Source organism: Pleurodeles waltl, chromosome 10 (assembly GCF_031143425.1).
Source record: "Pleurodeles waltl isolate 20211129_DDA chromosome 10, aPleWal1.hap1.20221129, whole genome shotgun sequence".
NCBI classification, from domain to species: Eukaryota; Metazoa; Chordata; class Amphibia; order Caudata; family Salamandridae; genus Pleurodeles; species Pleurodeles waltl.
In genome coordinates this window covers 469,045,199-469,061,468 of record NC_090449.1, presented here as the reverse complement: position 1 = coordinate 469,061,468, position 16,270 = coordinate 469,045,199, and the positions used below count along the sequence as shown (strand labels likewise).

At 48.7% G+C, this 16,270-nt stretch overlaps 1 protein-coding gene across 3 annotated transcripts in view; it reads right to left on the bottom strand.

Annotated features, from left to right (window-relative positions):
• The window catches only part of LOC138261627 (trichohyalin-like), a 181,954-nt gene that overhangs the window by 73,766 nt on the left and 91,918 nt on the right, over nucleotides 1–16,270 (bottom strand). For 2 of the 3 annotated variants that reach the window (XM_069210755.1, XM_069210754.1), the window contains exon 3: nucleotides 6,301–6,372. The exons of the other annotated variant lie outside the window; for it this stretch is intronic. In XM_069210755.1, coding sequence (XP_069066856.1) covers nucleotides 6,301–6,372 — 72 coding nt within the window. The remainder of the gene's footprint in view (nucleotides 1–6,300; nucleotides 6,373–16,270) is intronic. 3 annotated transcript variants of the gene reach the window in all.

Here is a 16,270-nt window from a genome sequence, read left to right as displayed (position 1 = left end):
TTCCTGTTCACTACTATTTTCGCATTAGCCACGGATCCTCCAGCTTGCGCTCTACGAGCACGCGCCCCGGTGGGGAATCCATGTCAATAGGCATTGGCATATCATCTAAATGTATGCGGATGATGCCTTGATATATCTCAAAGATGACCCAGGCGTCCTTCCTCATGCTCTGGACATACTGCAACGCTTTAGAGAAGCATCCAGTCTACGAGTGAATTGGGACAAAACACACTTGTGTCCAATAACGGAATTATCAGACTCTCAGAAAAGGGAAATGCTGTATACCCTGCTTACTTGGGAGTACGATTCCATTAAATATTTGGGGGTTCGCATGTCTCACTCTGTCACTGATCAGATAGAAGGCAACATATGCAGATCCATAAGAAATGCAAGAACCTGCCCTCACTTCAGGACATTCCTCCCTCTTCAACTGATGGTTAGAGACGCCATCTCCAAAATGCTCATCCCCCCAGAGTGCTCTACTTTTTCTCCACCCTACCAGTACAGCTACCAAAAAAACTCTTAACAGAACTTCACACTCTCCTTACTGCACTGATCCAGGGCACAGGCCGACGTAGAGTAGCACTAGCTAAAATATACCCCCAACGGATAGAGGTGGACTGAGCTCCCCGAATTCTGAATACTACTAAGTAGCGGCCCAACTTCAATGGCCCATGAGATGGCTAGCAAACTATAATAGAATAGAGTTGGGGATGGAGGATACCGATGTGTCGCCCAACCGGATATTGCAATGGCTACTGGGACCAGACTCGGAAAAGCCAGGAACCAGGGGAAATGTTCCGACGAGGGTGGCTAAGACATGCTGGACCAAGTATGTAACTGGAAAACATAGTTGCCCCTAAACTCATTGGCACGTACCCTATGGGTTCTTCCAGAGTGCATGGATCTGCAGACGCACCACCTCACAAAATCGTGGACCCATGTGGGCCTGGGGCGATCTATTCACTGGTAAGATCCTTAACATATTTGACAGTCTGGTAGAAGATTATGGGATCCCACAGGGCTCATTCCTGCTTTATGCCACAATCTCCAGAACTTTACAAAATGTATGGGGAAAGACACATGATGAACCAGAGACTTCACCGGTGCTCCAGGTACTCCTGACAGATTGGGCCGCCTGCAAAGCCATTATGCAGTTATACAACACTTAACGTTCTAAGTGTGAACCCCCTTACACTAACTCTGAACCTACTGGAAAACGTCAATCAACACACAACTGATGGATAAACAGTGGTCACAAAGCCTGAATGCACCAAGAACCATGTGAAATCATAGGTTTTCTCACAGACGTCACGGGCGCCCTTTTCCGAAAGGACAGCGTGCACTACCTACTAAGCATTACCACACAAATGGCAGCATGCAAACCAACCAATACATTTGTGGACCTCACTCTGGTACTAGCTAAGCAAAGGATAGCCATGTCTTGGAAATCCACTACCCCTTCCTTGATTAGGCTGTGGCTCCCCGACTTAGGAACAGCAGTACTGCCGGAACAACAACCTCTAGGTGACCCCAGATCCAGCCGAACCCCATTAACCATAAACACCAGATTGACAGACATACCTTGAGAAGATAGAATCCAAATCTAAATCCGATGTGCGGCCACCATAGACAGCCCCTGTACCACCTTCCTGAACCCATACTAAAACAAATAGATTCCCTTTATATAACCCCAACGGACACAGCGAAAATACCCCACATGGAGTGGCCCCTGAAGGCACAGGGACCTTCCAGGTGCCGTCTGAGACCCCCTCTCCACCTCTTTTTCATGAACCATTGTTTGCGCTGAAACAGGTCTCCTCTTACACCCACACACACACACGCTGATCCCTATCCATGCATCCTCACCTACTACTCTCATAGGTAAAGAACTTCACACATGCTTTTCTGTTATGTTTCTAGTTTACTTTATTGGGGTACGACAACCCAGGAATCTCAGTGTATAGAGATAAGGCCACTGCTGTTACCGATTAACCATGTATACGGTTACATATCCAGAAACCACCTGCTTAGACACTGATACGCTGCATTGTACGGACAATATCTGACAAGCAGCGCATACTGTATCCTTATTACACCAAGATTATTGTGTACATGTTCTGTATGATATTTAAAACCCAATAAAGAATTACATTTTTTTTAAAGTTGTTAGGGTGAGATTTACTATCCAACACAAATCAGGATTTGCGTCAAATAGTATCCCAAAGTAACACTAAGCACAGCTTTGCATTATTTTGCTTCAAGGGGTGTTTCATGGGTGATGCATGGCCATTCCTATCTGACCACTCAGGAATTTTGACGGAAATCCCCAACTACAAACATTGTTAGACTGGAATTTGTGCAAAAATTCTATGCCTCCTTAAGGCAGGCGTTACAAGTAGAAAGATTTTTATTTCTCCTTAGTTTATCAACTTTGCTTGTGTGCTACATTGCACGCCAAACATACAAAGTGGAAAAAGCTCTTCCAGTACAAAACTTATGCTTCAGAGAATGCACAAAGCCATGCGCAATGGCACCGGTGTGTGTGTTGGTGCATGGCCACCAAAAGTGCACCAGCTTATGGGGAGAAAAAAATACGTACCATACCTTAGTTGATATGGCACATTTTCTCCCTCTCTCTTTGACGTAAGGAAGCGCAGCAACTTAGGTCCAGTGCTGCCTTATATCAAAGAATAGTAAATCTGGTCCTCAATCTCACTCACTACTTCTCACTGACACTTTCACTCACTCCCACATGCTTACATATGCAAACACACTTGCTCAAATATTCACATGCTCTCTTTCACTTAAACATACTCGCACCCGCAAGCATGCACACAAAATACATTTAAAATCAATTTTACTTACATAATTGACACCAAAGGTCCAGTTATAGCTAAGTGTGCTCGATTTATTAAATGCACTAATAGTGAATATTAGAAAATAATCCACTATTAATATAATGAAAGATGGGTACAAAACAAGCCCTTTGTCATTAGAACTGATTTTGCCACATTGAGGCCGGGGAGAGGAGTTGCAAAAGCAATACCAGGAGTCGTGCAAGCAAGCCAAAGGTCACAGCTGCAATCCTCAATGACGTCCATGCTTGACATCCCACATGCCAAATAATTGTCCAGTAGGCTGATCCAGCTGTGAATGAGAATATCACTAGAGCTGAAGGGTGAAAGAGCATGAGCCATTGCACTAGTCTAGGTAGGCCAGTCTGTGGGTAGATCGAAAGTGTGATCAATGCTCCAAATGGCCAATGACCAAAGGGGCTCTCCTAAATCCCCTTCTATATGCATCGTTACTATGAACATGAAGTATTTATTTTTGAGAACACAATGGGCTGAAGAGACGGGCCAGACCTAATAAGCATTGTCCAATTCAAAAGGTATCATCTATGCGAACACTACTGGCTTTGCCAATTTATGTCTTTTAGACATGTTCCCAAGGAGAACTGCTGCCGTTCACCATGGATAAAAGTTAGAAAAAAGCACTATGAAGTGGCCAGCGCTGCCAACGTCATAGCACTTTATTTCCTTATGTTGTGGTGGGGGCCTAAATAGACAACAGGATGGGAAGAAGCGACATGGACAATAGGGAGGTGGGGTGGAAGGGAAGAAGCAACATGGACAACAGGAGGGTGGGGTAGCTTAAAAGACTATAAGAAACAACAGGGACAATGGGAGGGTAAAGAAGCAACGCAGACAAGAGTGGGAGGGGAAGAAGCAATATGACAAGGAGGTGGTAGGGAAAGGAGCAATATGGACAACAGACAAGAACGCCAGGGAAAGAAATTGGTACCTCAATCGCAGCCTAAGCGGCGGAAGGAGAGTGATCAAGATGAAGTAATCAGTACTCGATCCATGCTCCAGACGAAAGAAAGGCGAAGTGAAGTCAGCATGCGCTGTCCAGTTAGGAGGCAGCAAATAAGAGTGACAATGACACTAATGAATGGTAAGCAATGGGCTGGCTCTAAGCCCCTCATTGTACACTATGAGGGTCATTATGACCTCGGCGGGGAGTGTTAAGGTGGCAGTAGTACCGCCAACAGGCTGGTGATGCATACTGCCACATTATGAGAATGGCGGGTTGGCTGCAGCCAATCCGCCACTTCTCCACTCACCGCCATGGTGGTATCAGCTGCTGGGTCGGGGATATCAATCTCCAGCCTGGCGACCGACACAGTACCACCGGCGGCATTATGAGCCTGCCTACCACCATGGTTTTTGTGGCATTAGCAATGCCACGAAAACCATGGTGGTAGGCCCTACCAGTGACAGGGAATTCCTTCCCTGTCACCAGTAGGTGGCTCACCCACTCCCCCAACACACAAATGACAGCACCCCCGCTCCATCCAAACTCCCCCCACCCCCATACACACACTAACCCCCACCCGACTTTCAAATACACCCCTCCCACGCCTCCATACACACACTAACTCCCCCATCCCGACATTCAAATATACCCCCAGCCCCATACACACACACCCCCATATCCCCGATCATCACACGTACACAACCCCATACACGCACACACCCGCAGACATGCACTACACATACACCCAACTGGCATACACGCATACTTCCAGACATGCTTGCACACATTCTTACACACAATCACACTGACATGCAGACACACACTCACTTCATCATTCTTACACGCATTCACTCACAAGGATACAACCATGCAAACACCACAACACACACAGACGTGTTCACACACTCACTCACATATTCAAGCACACACTCAGACACACACACACACACAACATCCCCCACCCTCCCAAGTCAGAAGCCCGAATTACCTTGAGTGAGGAGGTCTTCTGGCAGGGAACAGGAAGGGGCGCTGCTACCGACAGCGAACACTGCCAGGCCGTAGTACTTGTCATAATACGGCTGGCGGTGTACTACTGTCGTGGCGGAGCTGGTGGTAGCAGCGCCACCTTACCACCGTCCGCCACCATGAACACTTTCTGATTTCCACCCTTCTTGTGGCGGAAGTCCGGCAGTGCTCATAACATGGCGGACGGATGGTAGCCACGGTGGCGGTATTTTGGTGGGTCTCACTGCGGCGGTAGGCAGTTTTTACCGCCAATGTCAAAATGATCCCCTATATCTCTTGCACGCAACACCGCACATGCACTATCTTAGGCGCAAACCACAAATGGTTTAAAGAAACTGGAAGTTCTCATAATTGTTTCATTCTTTCGCAGTGTGCCTGTATTCGGAACTTGCTAGCCTTCAAGTCATAAAACTTAACTTTAAAATACTGTTCTATTTAATAAGTACACTGTATTTTCCTTGTCACTGAGGCTTGAGTACAACCATAAAAGATGCAAACTGAAAACAACCGAGAAATACAGTGTGTAGATGAGGTACCATTTTCTTCTCTGTTAGCCTCAAGTGAAACTTTAACATTTTAAATGAGTGATTCCAAAGCTAGAGACAAGATTGAGGGTGTTGACCTTAAGATTTTACAATCTAGAACATCCAGAGGGCTGCATACAGTCCCAAATCTTCAACAAGTGTTGGCATCATTTATGAAATTAAGAGGGGGAAAAGATAATGATTCTCTCCACCCATCTCACATATAAAGATGGGTAGACATTGAATCTTTACCACCAAGCTTGCAATTAATTAGTTAAATAAATGCTCCTGGTCACAAATATGAATCTTGAATTAAATGCCCTCTGAAGAAACGTGGCCGAAATTTGCATCTTCATTCCGAATAAACATTTGGAGGAACACACGCATTAATCAGCACAGAAATCTGTATCCAATTACTTGACGCCTGGAGCCATGCACTGCAGTTTCCTCAACAGAAATTAAATACATTGCCCTGGAAGACTCTTCATTCTGTGAAGGTGGCGCCTGTCGTTAGTTAAGTAACAATTTAGGGAACAAAGTTAATGGCACTTTGTTTGGAAGATGCTTAGCTCTGCCTAGAAACTCAGATGTATACTGATCCCTATTTAGAGGATCCCATCTTCATTTTCATATCTACCACTTCAGAACATGACCAGCAAAATCAAAACACATCACAGCTCTGGAAAATCAAGGACTATCTGTCAGCTATAATTACAGTAATATCTCAAAGGACTTTGAGGTACATACCAAATTATTGTACTATTCTGGCTGTCAAGATTCCTTCCGAGTGGCATCTATTAGAAATCTTGTTTCTCTCTGATAAATAATACAAGTGTCTGACACCAACTCAAACGGCTACATTTATAAAATAAGTGACATCAGACCTCGTAATTCCACATGCAAAGGATGAACCAGTACAAGTACTCACCCCAGTGTTCATTGTTGTTATGCGGCGTGCTTCCATTTGCTGTCTTTTCAGTTGTCGCTTTCTTTCGCGCTCCTGGAAAGGGTACAGGTCATTCAACACAGAAGTAAAGACAATTCTTGGTCAGTTTGCTGTCGCAGGTTTCTGGATAGAAAACTTTGAGATGGATAACAAGTAAACTCAGTAAATGTTAATTAAAGCATAAAACAAGCTCGGGCAAGACTTGGGGAAGTGCAGGACTTCCCGGGGGGTCCTCCGCTTGCTCAGCCAGCACAAACTCTTGACCTGCGGCCCATTTGCCTTTCACCTGGTGGCACATCCACCACTGGGACACTAAGGTCAGTCAGTGACAGTCGGTCCACCATATTCAGGATGGAGCAACTATCACTACATTACCCTGCCTAGATCAACTGTACAAGACCAGGTAGTTCCGGGCAAGGTAATTAAATCAAAACATTCCCAATGTGTCAGGGCCATTGATTGATTGTTTTACGAAATCAAATTCCTGCTCTGGGATTTGTTTTATTTTGTAAACAAAAATAAATAGTGTAAAATGCCGAGCAGGGCCAAAACAATATGGGGCCTACTTGGCATTTCTATGATCCGAGGGTGTAGGCTTAGAGATCCCTGCCAACCAAGGAGGGATTTCAAATGAGGCCGGGCGGTGCTCTTCTAAGAGAGTGGAGGTCAGAGCTTTTGTGGAACTGGCAGGCAGCTCTCCAGGGACTAAGGGCCATATGTACTAAAGCGTTTTCCCATAGACACAGAATGGGAAAAACCCTTTGATACATCTGGCCCTAAATGAGGCCGTAAGGCAAAAGCACAACTAATGATCAGAAGACACAACTTGGACTAGTTTTGAAAATTCCAAAATAATAGTTTCTAAATGCCATTCTATAGGTCTATTAGTAATGATTTAAGCAGAATAATCACAATCGCGAGACCAGAAGGCTCCACAAAGGGCTGTCCTTAAGTGGGCACTGAGCAAGCTGGAAGCAGTTCCTATGGGCACAGAGCTTAAAATAATCATTTAAAGGAACAAGAAGCAGTCCTTTAGGGCAAGGTTTTGCAATGGACAAAATGGGAGTACTTCTTGTGGCACGGGGCTGCACCTGTGAGCAGTCCCTTAGAAAAATATATCACTGATAAGGATGCGCTCAGCCCATGAAGGCAAGGGACTAGGAGCTGCACTCAGCAGAATTGGAGTACGTCTTAGGAAAAGTAGAGGGGCTGTGGGATCCCAACTCGGAACAGAAATTAGGAGCAGGGAGCTGCACAGATCCGTGGGTGAAAGTAATCTTTGGGGGCATACTTTGGGCACTGACCTGCACCCTTGAAAACAGTGTTAAGCATTTGTGAGTGCAGGGCAACTACTGGTTCAGGTGGCTCACTGGTTTCGCTTGATGTAACTCTTTGGTGGGAGTGACTGTAGTGGAAATGGTGTAAGACTGGATGGTTGTTGTATTACTGCGCAAGCAGACAGCACTTGTGAGGGGTCAAAAAGAGAAACTGCAGCCCCTGTGGAAACAAAGCAGCAATTATCAGAAGGTAATGCAATATCATAATTGGAAGTTGGAGAAAGACTTGTTTGGATTACGACATCAAGTCATTTTGTGTACAAAACACTCCGATAAAATAAGGATCCCACCAACAGTGAATGTAAGGTTGCACATTTAAGCTGTAAGGAGATGTTGGATGTAAAATATTTCAGAGTGGACGAGAAATAAGAATAAAATACTGATATCAAGGTATGATTAGAGCATGGGTCTCCAACCTTTTCTGTTGTCAGAGCTCCTTTTCTTCACTGAAAATCATATTGAGCTACTAATAGCATTTGTGTAGTAATTGTGACTGCGAGAGACAAAATTACATTAGTCACCACCCCATGCAAAATTACCAGCAGTGATTCAGGGAGTATTGCCTACAGTAATGTGAAAAGGTCTTTATTTATTTGGAATGCATCTACAGGGTTAATACGTGATGGACACAGCTGCAGTGCCATAGCAGCAAGGTAATGACTTCAGTAAAAACAAACATAAAATATTCCCAACCTTCATGATTTATCACATAAATATCAACAATAAATATATTTTGGAAATACAGCCATTTGACTTCAGACAACAGTGTGAGAAAGTCATCCTTTTGGCCCTGGTCACTCCCAAACCTTTTGACTGATGTTGGTAGTTACTGACGCTGACTGAGCCCTGTGCACGGCTAACCAGCCCCAGGGCCTGTGCTCTGTTTAAAATGGTGTATGCAAATTAGGCATAATTATAATTGGCTCCAACAATCTACCTATACGTCCCTAAAATATGGTGAGGCATGTGAGTAGGGGCCCCACTGTAGTTAGGGCACCCATGGGTGCATTACTGTACTATGGTGTCCTCTTAAAGACAACCCTGCCTTGCTGGTTGTTTTTAAAATAAAAGTAACCCCAGATTCGACTTTGGAATTAAAAATACTTCTAAAGTCTCAAACTACCTTATTTATACATACAAGCCACCCCTAAGGGCTGCCCTTAGTGCCCCAAGGGTCGGGTGCAGTGTAAACATAGGCAGGAACTTTATAAAAGATGTGTTATAAGCCTTGTGAGGGAAAAACAGCCACATTTGTTTTCCTCACTGTAGTACATTTCCATAGGCTAACATTGGGAGGCTTTATTTAAAAATAATAATGTCTCATTTCCGATAGAAAAGTACTAAATATGTCATGTTTGATATCAAATTAAAGGTTAGGATAAATCCAACAACTAGCCAATGCCAGATTTATTATAACTAGTACAGAGAAAGAGATTTAGAGCTCTTTCTGAAAGTTCCACAATCAGTCCTGTACTGCCCTTTCCTGATTGGTTGGTCTCTGGCAGCCTAAGTCAAGTAACCTTAATGAGGTATGAAGTGGCCTGGGCTGAAACAAAGGAAGCATCTGGTGGTAGGAGAAGTGCTGCAGCGCATAGCAGTGCAGGAAGTGGGGTAGAGTGGCCAAACTGGTTTTCAAAGGAGGGAAAGCCGCCTGGAACAGAAACTAGACTTCCCCCATTTCCTGCTCCCCCAGCTAGATGGGAGCCCCAGTGATTAGATTATGAGTGGGTCTGGAAGGGGTGTCTTGGTTTTTTAAAGAATGTTGCTTTCTGAGACTGATTTTTGCCACACTTCGCACGAAGTGGTTATCCCAGAGGGTGGCACCCTGCATCCCACTGGTCATGGTTACAACCCTGCTTACCAACCCAGGAGCAAGGATAAGTATGGCAGACCTTCCCAGCAACTCAGATCCCTGCTAGAAAAAAATAATGGAGAAGAAGGACTGCCCTGCTGAACCCCTGGTCTGCACCTGAAGGAGACTGCAACCACAAGGACTGTACCAGCTGCACACTCTGGGCTTCACCAAGGAAATGACTTTGCCTTGTTTCTACTGTACCAGGAGTTGACTCCCTGTAAGCAACAGGCACATAGGAGCTGGCCAGAGTCTTCTGCATCAAGAAAGGCCCAGCTGACCAGAGTCTGGTGGGCATTTGAGGATTCTGACTACATGCATTCTGGGAACTGTAGTCTCAACTTCCAAGGAGCAACTCAGAGCTTCTGGAACCTTGGATCAAGTTTGTGGACACTTCAAGGACCCAAAACAGACTTCTGGAAGAAGACTCAGCAGTCTGGAACAACTTTGTGTAAAAGCTCCAAAGAGTAACTGACCAGTCAACGAGAGTCAAGCTGCTAATGCTGAACTGCGACCCGGCCTGAATTTCAGGTTTGTCCCGCTGAAGCACCTGAGCTTTTCTGGCAATTGGATACCCTCAAATTATTGACACTAAAGTGGGAACCTACCATATAATAGTTTGTCCCACTGAAGCACCTGAGCTTTTCCCGGTCATCAAGATTTTCAGGAGTTGACCGGAACCTCGCACTGAGCCACGCCAACGATAGTGCATAGCAAGCCTGCCTGAAGAGGAGTCTCCACCGATAACAAGAGAAAAAGCTCCAAAAAAAGAAGACTAAGGCCCTCATTACAACCCTGGCGGTCGGTGTTAAAGCAGCAGTAATACCGGCATCAGGCCGGCGCAAAAAAAAAAATAGGATCACAACCACGGCGGAAACCGCCAGCATAGTCAGCCACTTTAACCTTCCGACCACCAGGGTGGTAGCAACAAACACCGCGGCGGTCACCGCCAACAGACAGGCAGAAGACAATGTACCTCCCACATTATTATGAGAGGCCAATACACCAGCTTTTCCGGGGCGGTACCAACGACATCAAAAGCACGGCGTAAACACTACATTGAAGGGGAAACACTCAGCTTCCGACACTCCGCGAAGAACCAGGACGCCATGGAGCCCGAACTGCAGGTCCTCCCCATGTTGGTGTACCTACTAATACACCAGGAAGTAGAAAGAAGCCGGCGGCGACGACGACGGTGAGTACTGCACCTAGCACACAGGGGAGGGGTGGAGGTAAAAGAGTTATACACACACACGCAGCACGCAACACCCTCAACCCCCCACCCTCACCCACAACACCATACACACTAACACATCCAACAACATTACCGACACTCCCCGTCGCCCCCTGGAAGAATGCAAGGACAAAAGGAAATTAGTTTAACCAGTGATATTTTGGAACATTCAGATGTAGCAATCGAATAAAAATAAATCAGTATATACAAATATTTACATTATGTACAGAAGGCCGTGCACTGTCCCTTTGTATAGTCCGTGGATCAGTGGTCCCAGAAAGCATGGGCGAAGCCCACACATGACACCTGCCTCAAAACGGAGAGAACACTGCAGAGGCATCAGGTCGAAAAAACACAGGCACCTCAGGGGGAAAGGGAGGGGGGGCACCTCAGCCGGAAGATGGTAATACGCCACGCTCCTCGAGGGGGCTCCATGCCCACTGCTTGATCCTGGGGAGTGCAAAGCCACAGTCTCTCTAGTGGGTGGTTTGCCCACTGCTTGCTCCTGGGGAGTGCAAAGCCAGTCTTTCAAGTGGGTGACTTCTTTTACTGGTTCGGGAGGGGGCTTTGTCCCCAGTGTGCTTCATCCTGCCAAGGAGTAGGGTGAGTGGATGCATCTCTCCACTGGTTCTGGAGGGGGCTTTGTGCCCAGTGTGCTTCATCCTGCCAAGGATAGGGTGAGTGGATGCATCTCTCCACTGGTTCTGGAGGGGGCTTTGTGCCCAGTGTGCTTCATCCTGCCAAGGATAGGGTGAGAGGTTTTGGAGGGGGCTGTGTGCCCAGTGTGCTTCATACTGCCAAGGACAGAGTAAGTGGGTGCATCTCTCCACTGGTTCTGGAGGGGGCTCTGTGCCCAGTATGCGTCCTCCTGCCAAGGAAGGGGTGAGTGGATGCATCTCTCCACTGGTTCTGGAGGGGCCTTGTGCCCAGTGATGCTGCACCTGGGATGTGGCAGTTCCCATATCCTCACCTGGGTGCCTGAGCTACGAGATGTGCAGGGAACAGGTAGCATGATACTCCATGGAGGCAGAGCCACACTCCATCCTGCGGCGACTTAGGCTGCAAACTGCTGGTAGTGCCAGTGCTGGTGGTGGTGCCTCATGTGGTGTGTGCAGGGTACGGGACGTCACCTGCAGCATTGGACAGCTGCCAACTGGGGATGCTGCTGATGTCCGATGTAGTGGCACCGGCTGGGCACGTGGCGGTGGCTTTTGCGGAGATGCTGACGGTGCTGCCCGTGGTGCAGGTGTCTGTAGTAGTGGAGGCAGACACCAGACCATCTCCGGCAGTCTCGGACAGCTGATCACTGGGGAGGATACTGGTGACTGACATTGTGGCAGGGGGTCGTGCAGATGGTGGGCAGGTGGCGGTGCAGGTGGCGGTCGGTGCGGCGGTGCTGACCGTGGTACAGGTTGCTGGCCTGTCTGGGGAAAAGGTGGTCACCAGCCCATAACCAGGGGGCTTAGTGCCCTGAGGTGACTTGCCCTTGCTTTTGTGGCCCTTCCCCACCTTGGTAGTCGCTCCTGGGACCTTGGCACTGTCCTCTTTGTGTCTGGATGAGGCCTTGCTGGGTGGGTGGTGCGACTTTTCGCTGCTGCATGCCAGCCGCTTGTTCACCTTGGCGATGGTGGAATCAGGTGGTCCTTACCATCTGTAGGTGGCACACTGGCCGCCCTGACGGGTGCCCTCTTCGATCCTACCAGACTTGCAAGGACCACAGCAGATGCCGATTTGGTGGATGAGCTGCTGGCCTGGGATCTAGACATCCTGGCTCTGGGGGAAGGACGGTGGAGGGGAGGGGGAAGGTGTAGGGAAGAGGTCAACGTTAGCTAGGAAAAGCTTTTTTACAGGAAGTTGGAGGAGGTATGGGAGTGGAGGAAGAGGTAGTGGTTGTAGGAGGTGTATGTCTGCTGAGTTTGGGTGAAGGTGCATGGGCTGGAGGCTGTTGTAAGGTGGATGGGTGTTAAGTGAGTGTGTGCCTACGTTTGTGTACTTTGGGAGGAGGGCTCACAGACACACTGGGAAAGGACACAGGGGACGTGTGAATGGTTGTGGGGGTGGTGATTGCTTGTGAGGGGTGTGTTGTGATGGGCGTGCTGGTGATGGAGGCAGTGGCTGATGATGTAGTGCATGCAGGTGTGAGTGGAGACAATAATAGGAGGGAGGTGGAGGAAGAGGAGGAGGGGGACACAGTGGAGGCAGTGGATGTTGGTATGTGTGCATGGGTATGTTGCTTGTTTGATGATGTGTGGTGCTTATGTTTTCCTGAGCCACTTTTGTGTGTTAATGTGTGCATGCTGGTCTGAAGGTGTGCTTGGGATAGAGTGAGGTAGAGGGGATTGGGTCTGGGTAGTGGAAGTTGGTGGGGGGAGGCTGGACCCAGGGACAATGGCTGCCATCAGTGCTGAGGCCACAGCCTGAAATGCTCTCTGTTGGGCCGCCACGCCAGAATGAATGCCCTCCAGGTATGCATTTGTTTGTTGCAAATGCCTTTCGACACCCTGGATGGCATTCAGAATGGTTGACTGCAAAGCAGTGAGGGATCTCAGGAGGTCAATAGCCTCCTCACTGAGGGCAGCAGGGCTGACTGGGGCAGGACCTGAGGTGCCTGTGGCAAAGGAGATGCCCACCCACCTGGGTGAGCGGGCACGCGAAACACGCTGAGGGGCTGCTGGGAGGGCGGTGCTGGTGGGGGGCGGTGGCGGCTGTACCTGTTGTTGGTGTGGGCATAGAGGTATCTGCCTCCGCCAGGGAGATTCCATCAGAGGAGGAGTCGCTGTTCCTGGTCTCCCCTTCTGTCCCCGTCGTGGAGCTCCCCTCGCCCTCCGTCCCACTGGTGGCATCACCCTCCGTGGATTCGCCCTCATGGTCCATGTGGGATGCGGCTCCCTCTGTAGACGGTGCCTCTGCTCCTCCCCCAGATAATGCTAATGCACACAAGGACAGGGTGACAAAACAAGAAGGAGGGATAGACAGAGGACACACATGGTCAATGCTAGCAACACCACTAACGGTGGTGTAGACAACACACACTGAGCTGCTCTATGCACTAGGCCATGCCCAACCACTCACTAAAGTAGTCACCAGCCCATGGGGTACAATGCCTAACACCAGCTCCTGCACACCTGACACCCACAGGAGCCTGCACACTAGTAGTTGGCCATTCGTACCATTGGGGTAGGGGTGCTTCATAGCCTGCAAACAAGGGACCTACCCTGGCATGATCGCCCTGGCCAAGGGGCACCCACAGCCCACATCTCCCAGCCATCTAGTTCCTAAAGCGTGAAAAGTCAGCTCTCTGAAATTGTACTCACCCCCTTGTGGCTGCTGTGATGCCCTCAAGCGTCCATACATCTCTGGATAGGCCACCGCCAGGATGTGGAACATCAGGGGGTCATGGTGCAACGGGCACCCCTTCCACGTTGGGAGGCCAGCCCCACCTGGGCCTCCGCCATCTTCTTGCTCCAGCGGCGCAGGTCCTCCCATCTTTTGCAGCAGTGCGTGCTCTGGCTGTGACAGACCCCCAGGGTCAGCACCTCCTTGGCGATGGCACGCCAAATCCCCTTCTTCTGGTGGGCATTGACCTAGAGGGTAAAGTCAGCGGAAAATGTAATTACTCACCTGTCCGGACCGTCATACTCATTTCCCACCAGTTCCCACCCATGCCCTGACACACATAAAGTGACCACCTTTCAAGCAGCAGTCAGGCCAGGATGCCTTAGCATCCCCCAACATGTGACTTCCATCGACACCACTCCAAACAGGCATTGCCCACGCATCATGCTCACAGTGTACTCACCTGTTTGTCTGGAGGACCGTAGACTAGCGTGTACTGGGGGAGTACTCCATCCACCAGTTTCTCCAACTCCTCCGCAGTGAAGGCAGGGGCCCTTTCCCCAGACACGAGCCATTGTCGCTTCTAGACTCAGGTCACAGGAGCGCTTGCAGTGTAGCTCCTCTCCTGTTGATGGTCAAGTATCAAGTGAGTGAATGGGTAGAAAATGGCGGTGACGTCCGTGGCGATGCGTACCGTCACCGCCGGCGTACATCACCATTAGCTCCTGGAACCCATAGGGCCCAATGATAGCCGATGCAGAGTTGCGCGGTGGTCTTCGACCGCCTACTGCGACGCTGCACAATGCCAGCGCAGTTACCTCATTTCCCCTTGTCCCTCCTCACAGGTCAGGCAGCCGCCATTTCAGGGGGGCACATGGCATGGCACCTAACTGCGTCACAACACATATTGGCACATATACTGACTCTCGATTTCACACACTGCTTCTGTAACATTACTTGAGACACAATTGTGCTATCTATGTGGTAAATGACATTCTGCTCACCGTTCTCCTCCTTAGGGTACAACCGCTGAGGCAACATATGAGATGACGGCATCCTCCGGTGTACAGACCCCTGGTGAACCTGTCGACAATGGAAGACAGACACATTATAATCACATACAGACTTGATCATGCCACAATCCAAGAACTGTGTGCCCAATTGGAGCCAGACCTGATATCCGGCAGCCCACAGGAATCCCTCCTCTAGTGCAGGTCCCGTCAGTGCTCCATTTCCTGGAAAGTGGCTCCTTCCAAACTATAGTGGCCATGGCATCAGGGATGTCTCAGTCAATGTTCTCAAACGTGTTGAGCAGGGTGTTGTCTGCCCTGCTGAAACATATGCGCAACTACATCGTGTTCCCCCAGGTGGAGGATTTGGCCACAGTGAAAGCTGACTTTTATGCCCCGGGACATATCCCCACCATCATTGGTGCCATTGATGGTACACATGTGGCATTTGTCCCCCCAGCAGAAATTAATAGGTGTACAGGAATAGAAAAAGCTATCATTTGATGAATGTGCAAATGGTGTGTTTGGCGAACCAGTACATCTCCCATGTGAATGCCAAATATCCTGGCTCTGTGCATGACGCCTATATCTTGCGAAATAGCAGCATCCCTTAAGTGATGGGCCAACTCCAGAGGCACCTGGTGTGGCAAATAGGTGACCCCAATGTCCCCACACACTATTAGTAGGTGTATGGGTATGGGGTTGTCCCTAAGTGTTACTGTGTGTCTCACAATTGTCTGTCCCTCGATATTTGCAGGTGACTCTGGTTACCCCAACCTGTCATGGCTACTGACCCCAGTAAGGAATCCCAGGACAAGGGCAGAGGAACGTTACAATGAGGCACATGGGCGAACTAGGAGGATTATTGAAAAGACATTCGGCCTCCTGAAAGCCAGGTTCCGGTGCCTCCATCTGACAGGTGGCTCCCTGTACTACTCACCCAGGAAGGTGTGCCAGATCCTCGTGGCATGGTGTATGTTACACAACCTGGCATTGAGACGCCAGGTGCCTTTTCTGCTGGAGGATAAGCCTGGTGATGGTCTTGTGGCAGGTGTGGAGCCTGTGGACAGTGAGGAAGAGGAGGCAGAGAAAGACGATGTTTACAACAGAACAAACATTATCCTGCAGTACTTCCAGTGACACACAGGTAAGAGACTGTAACTCCTCTTCAGATTTCAGTATA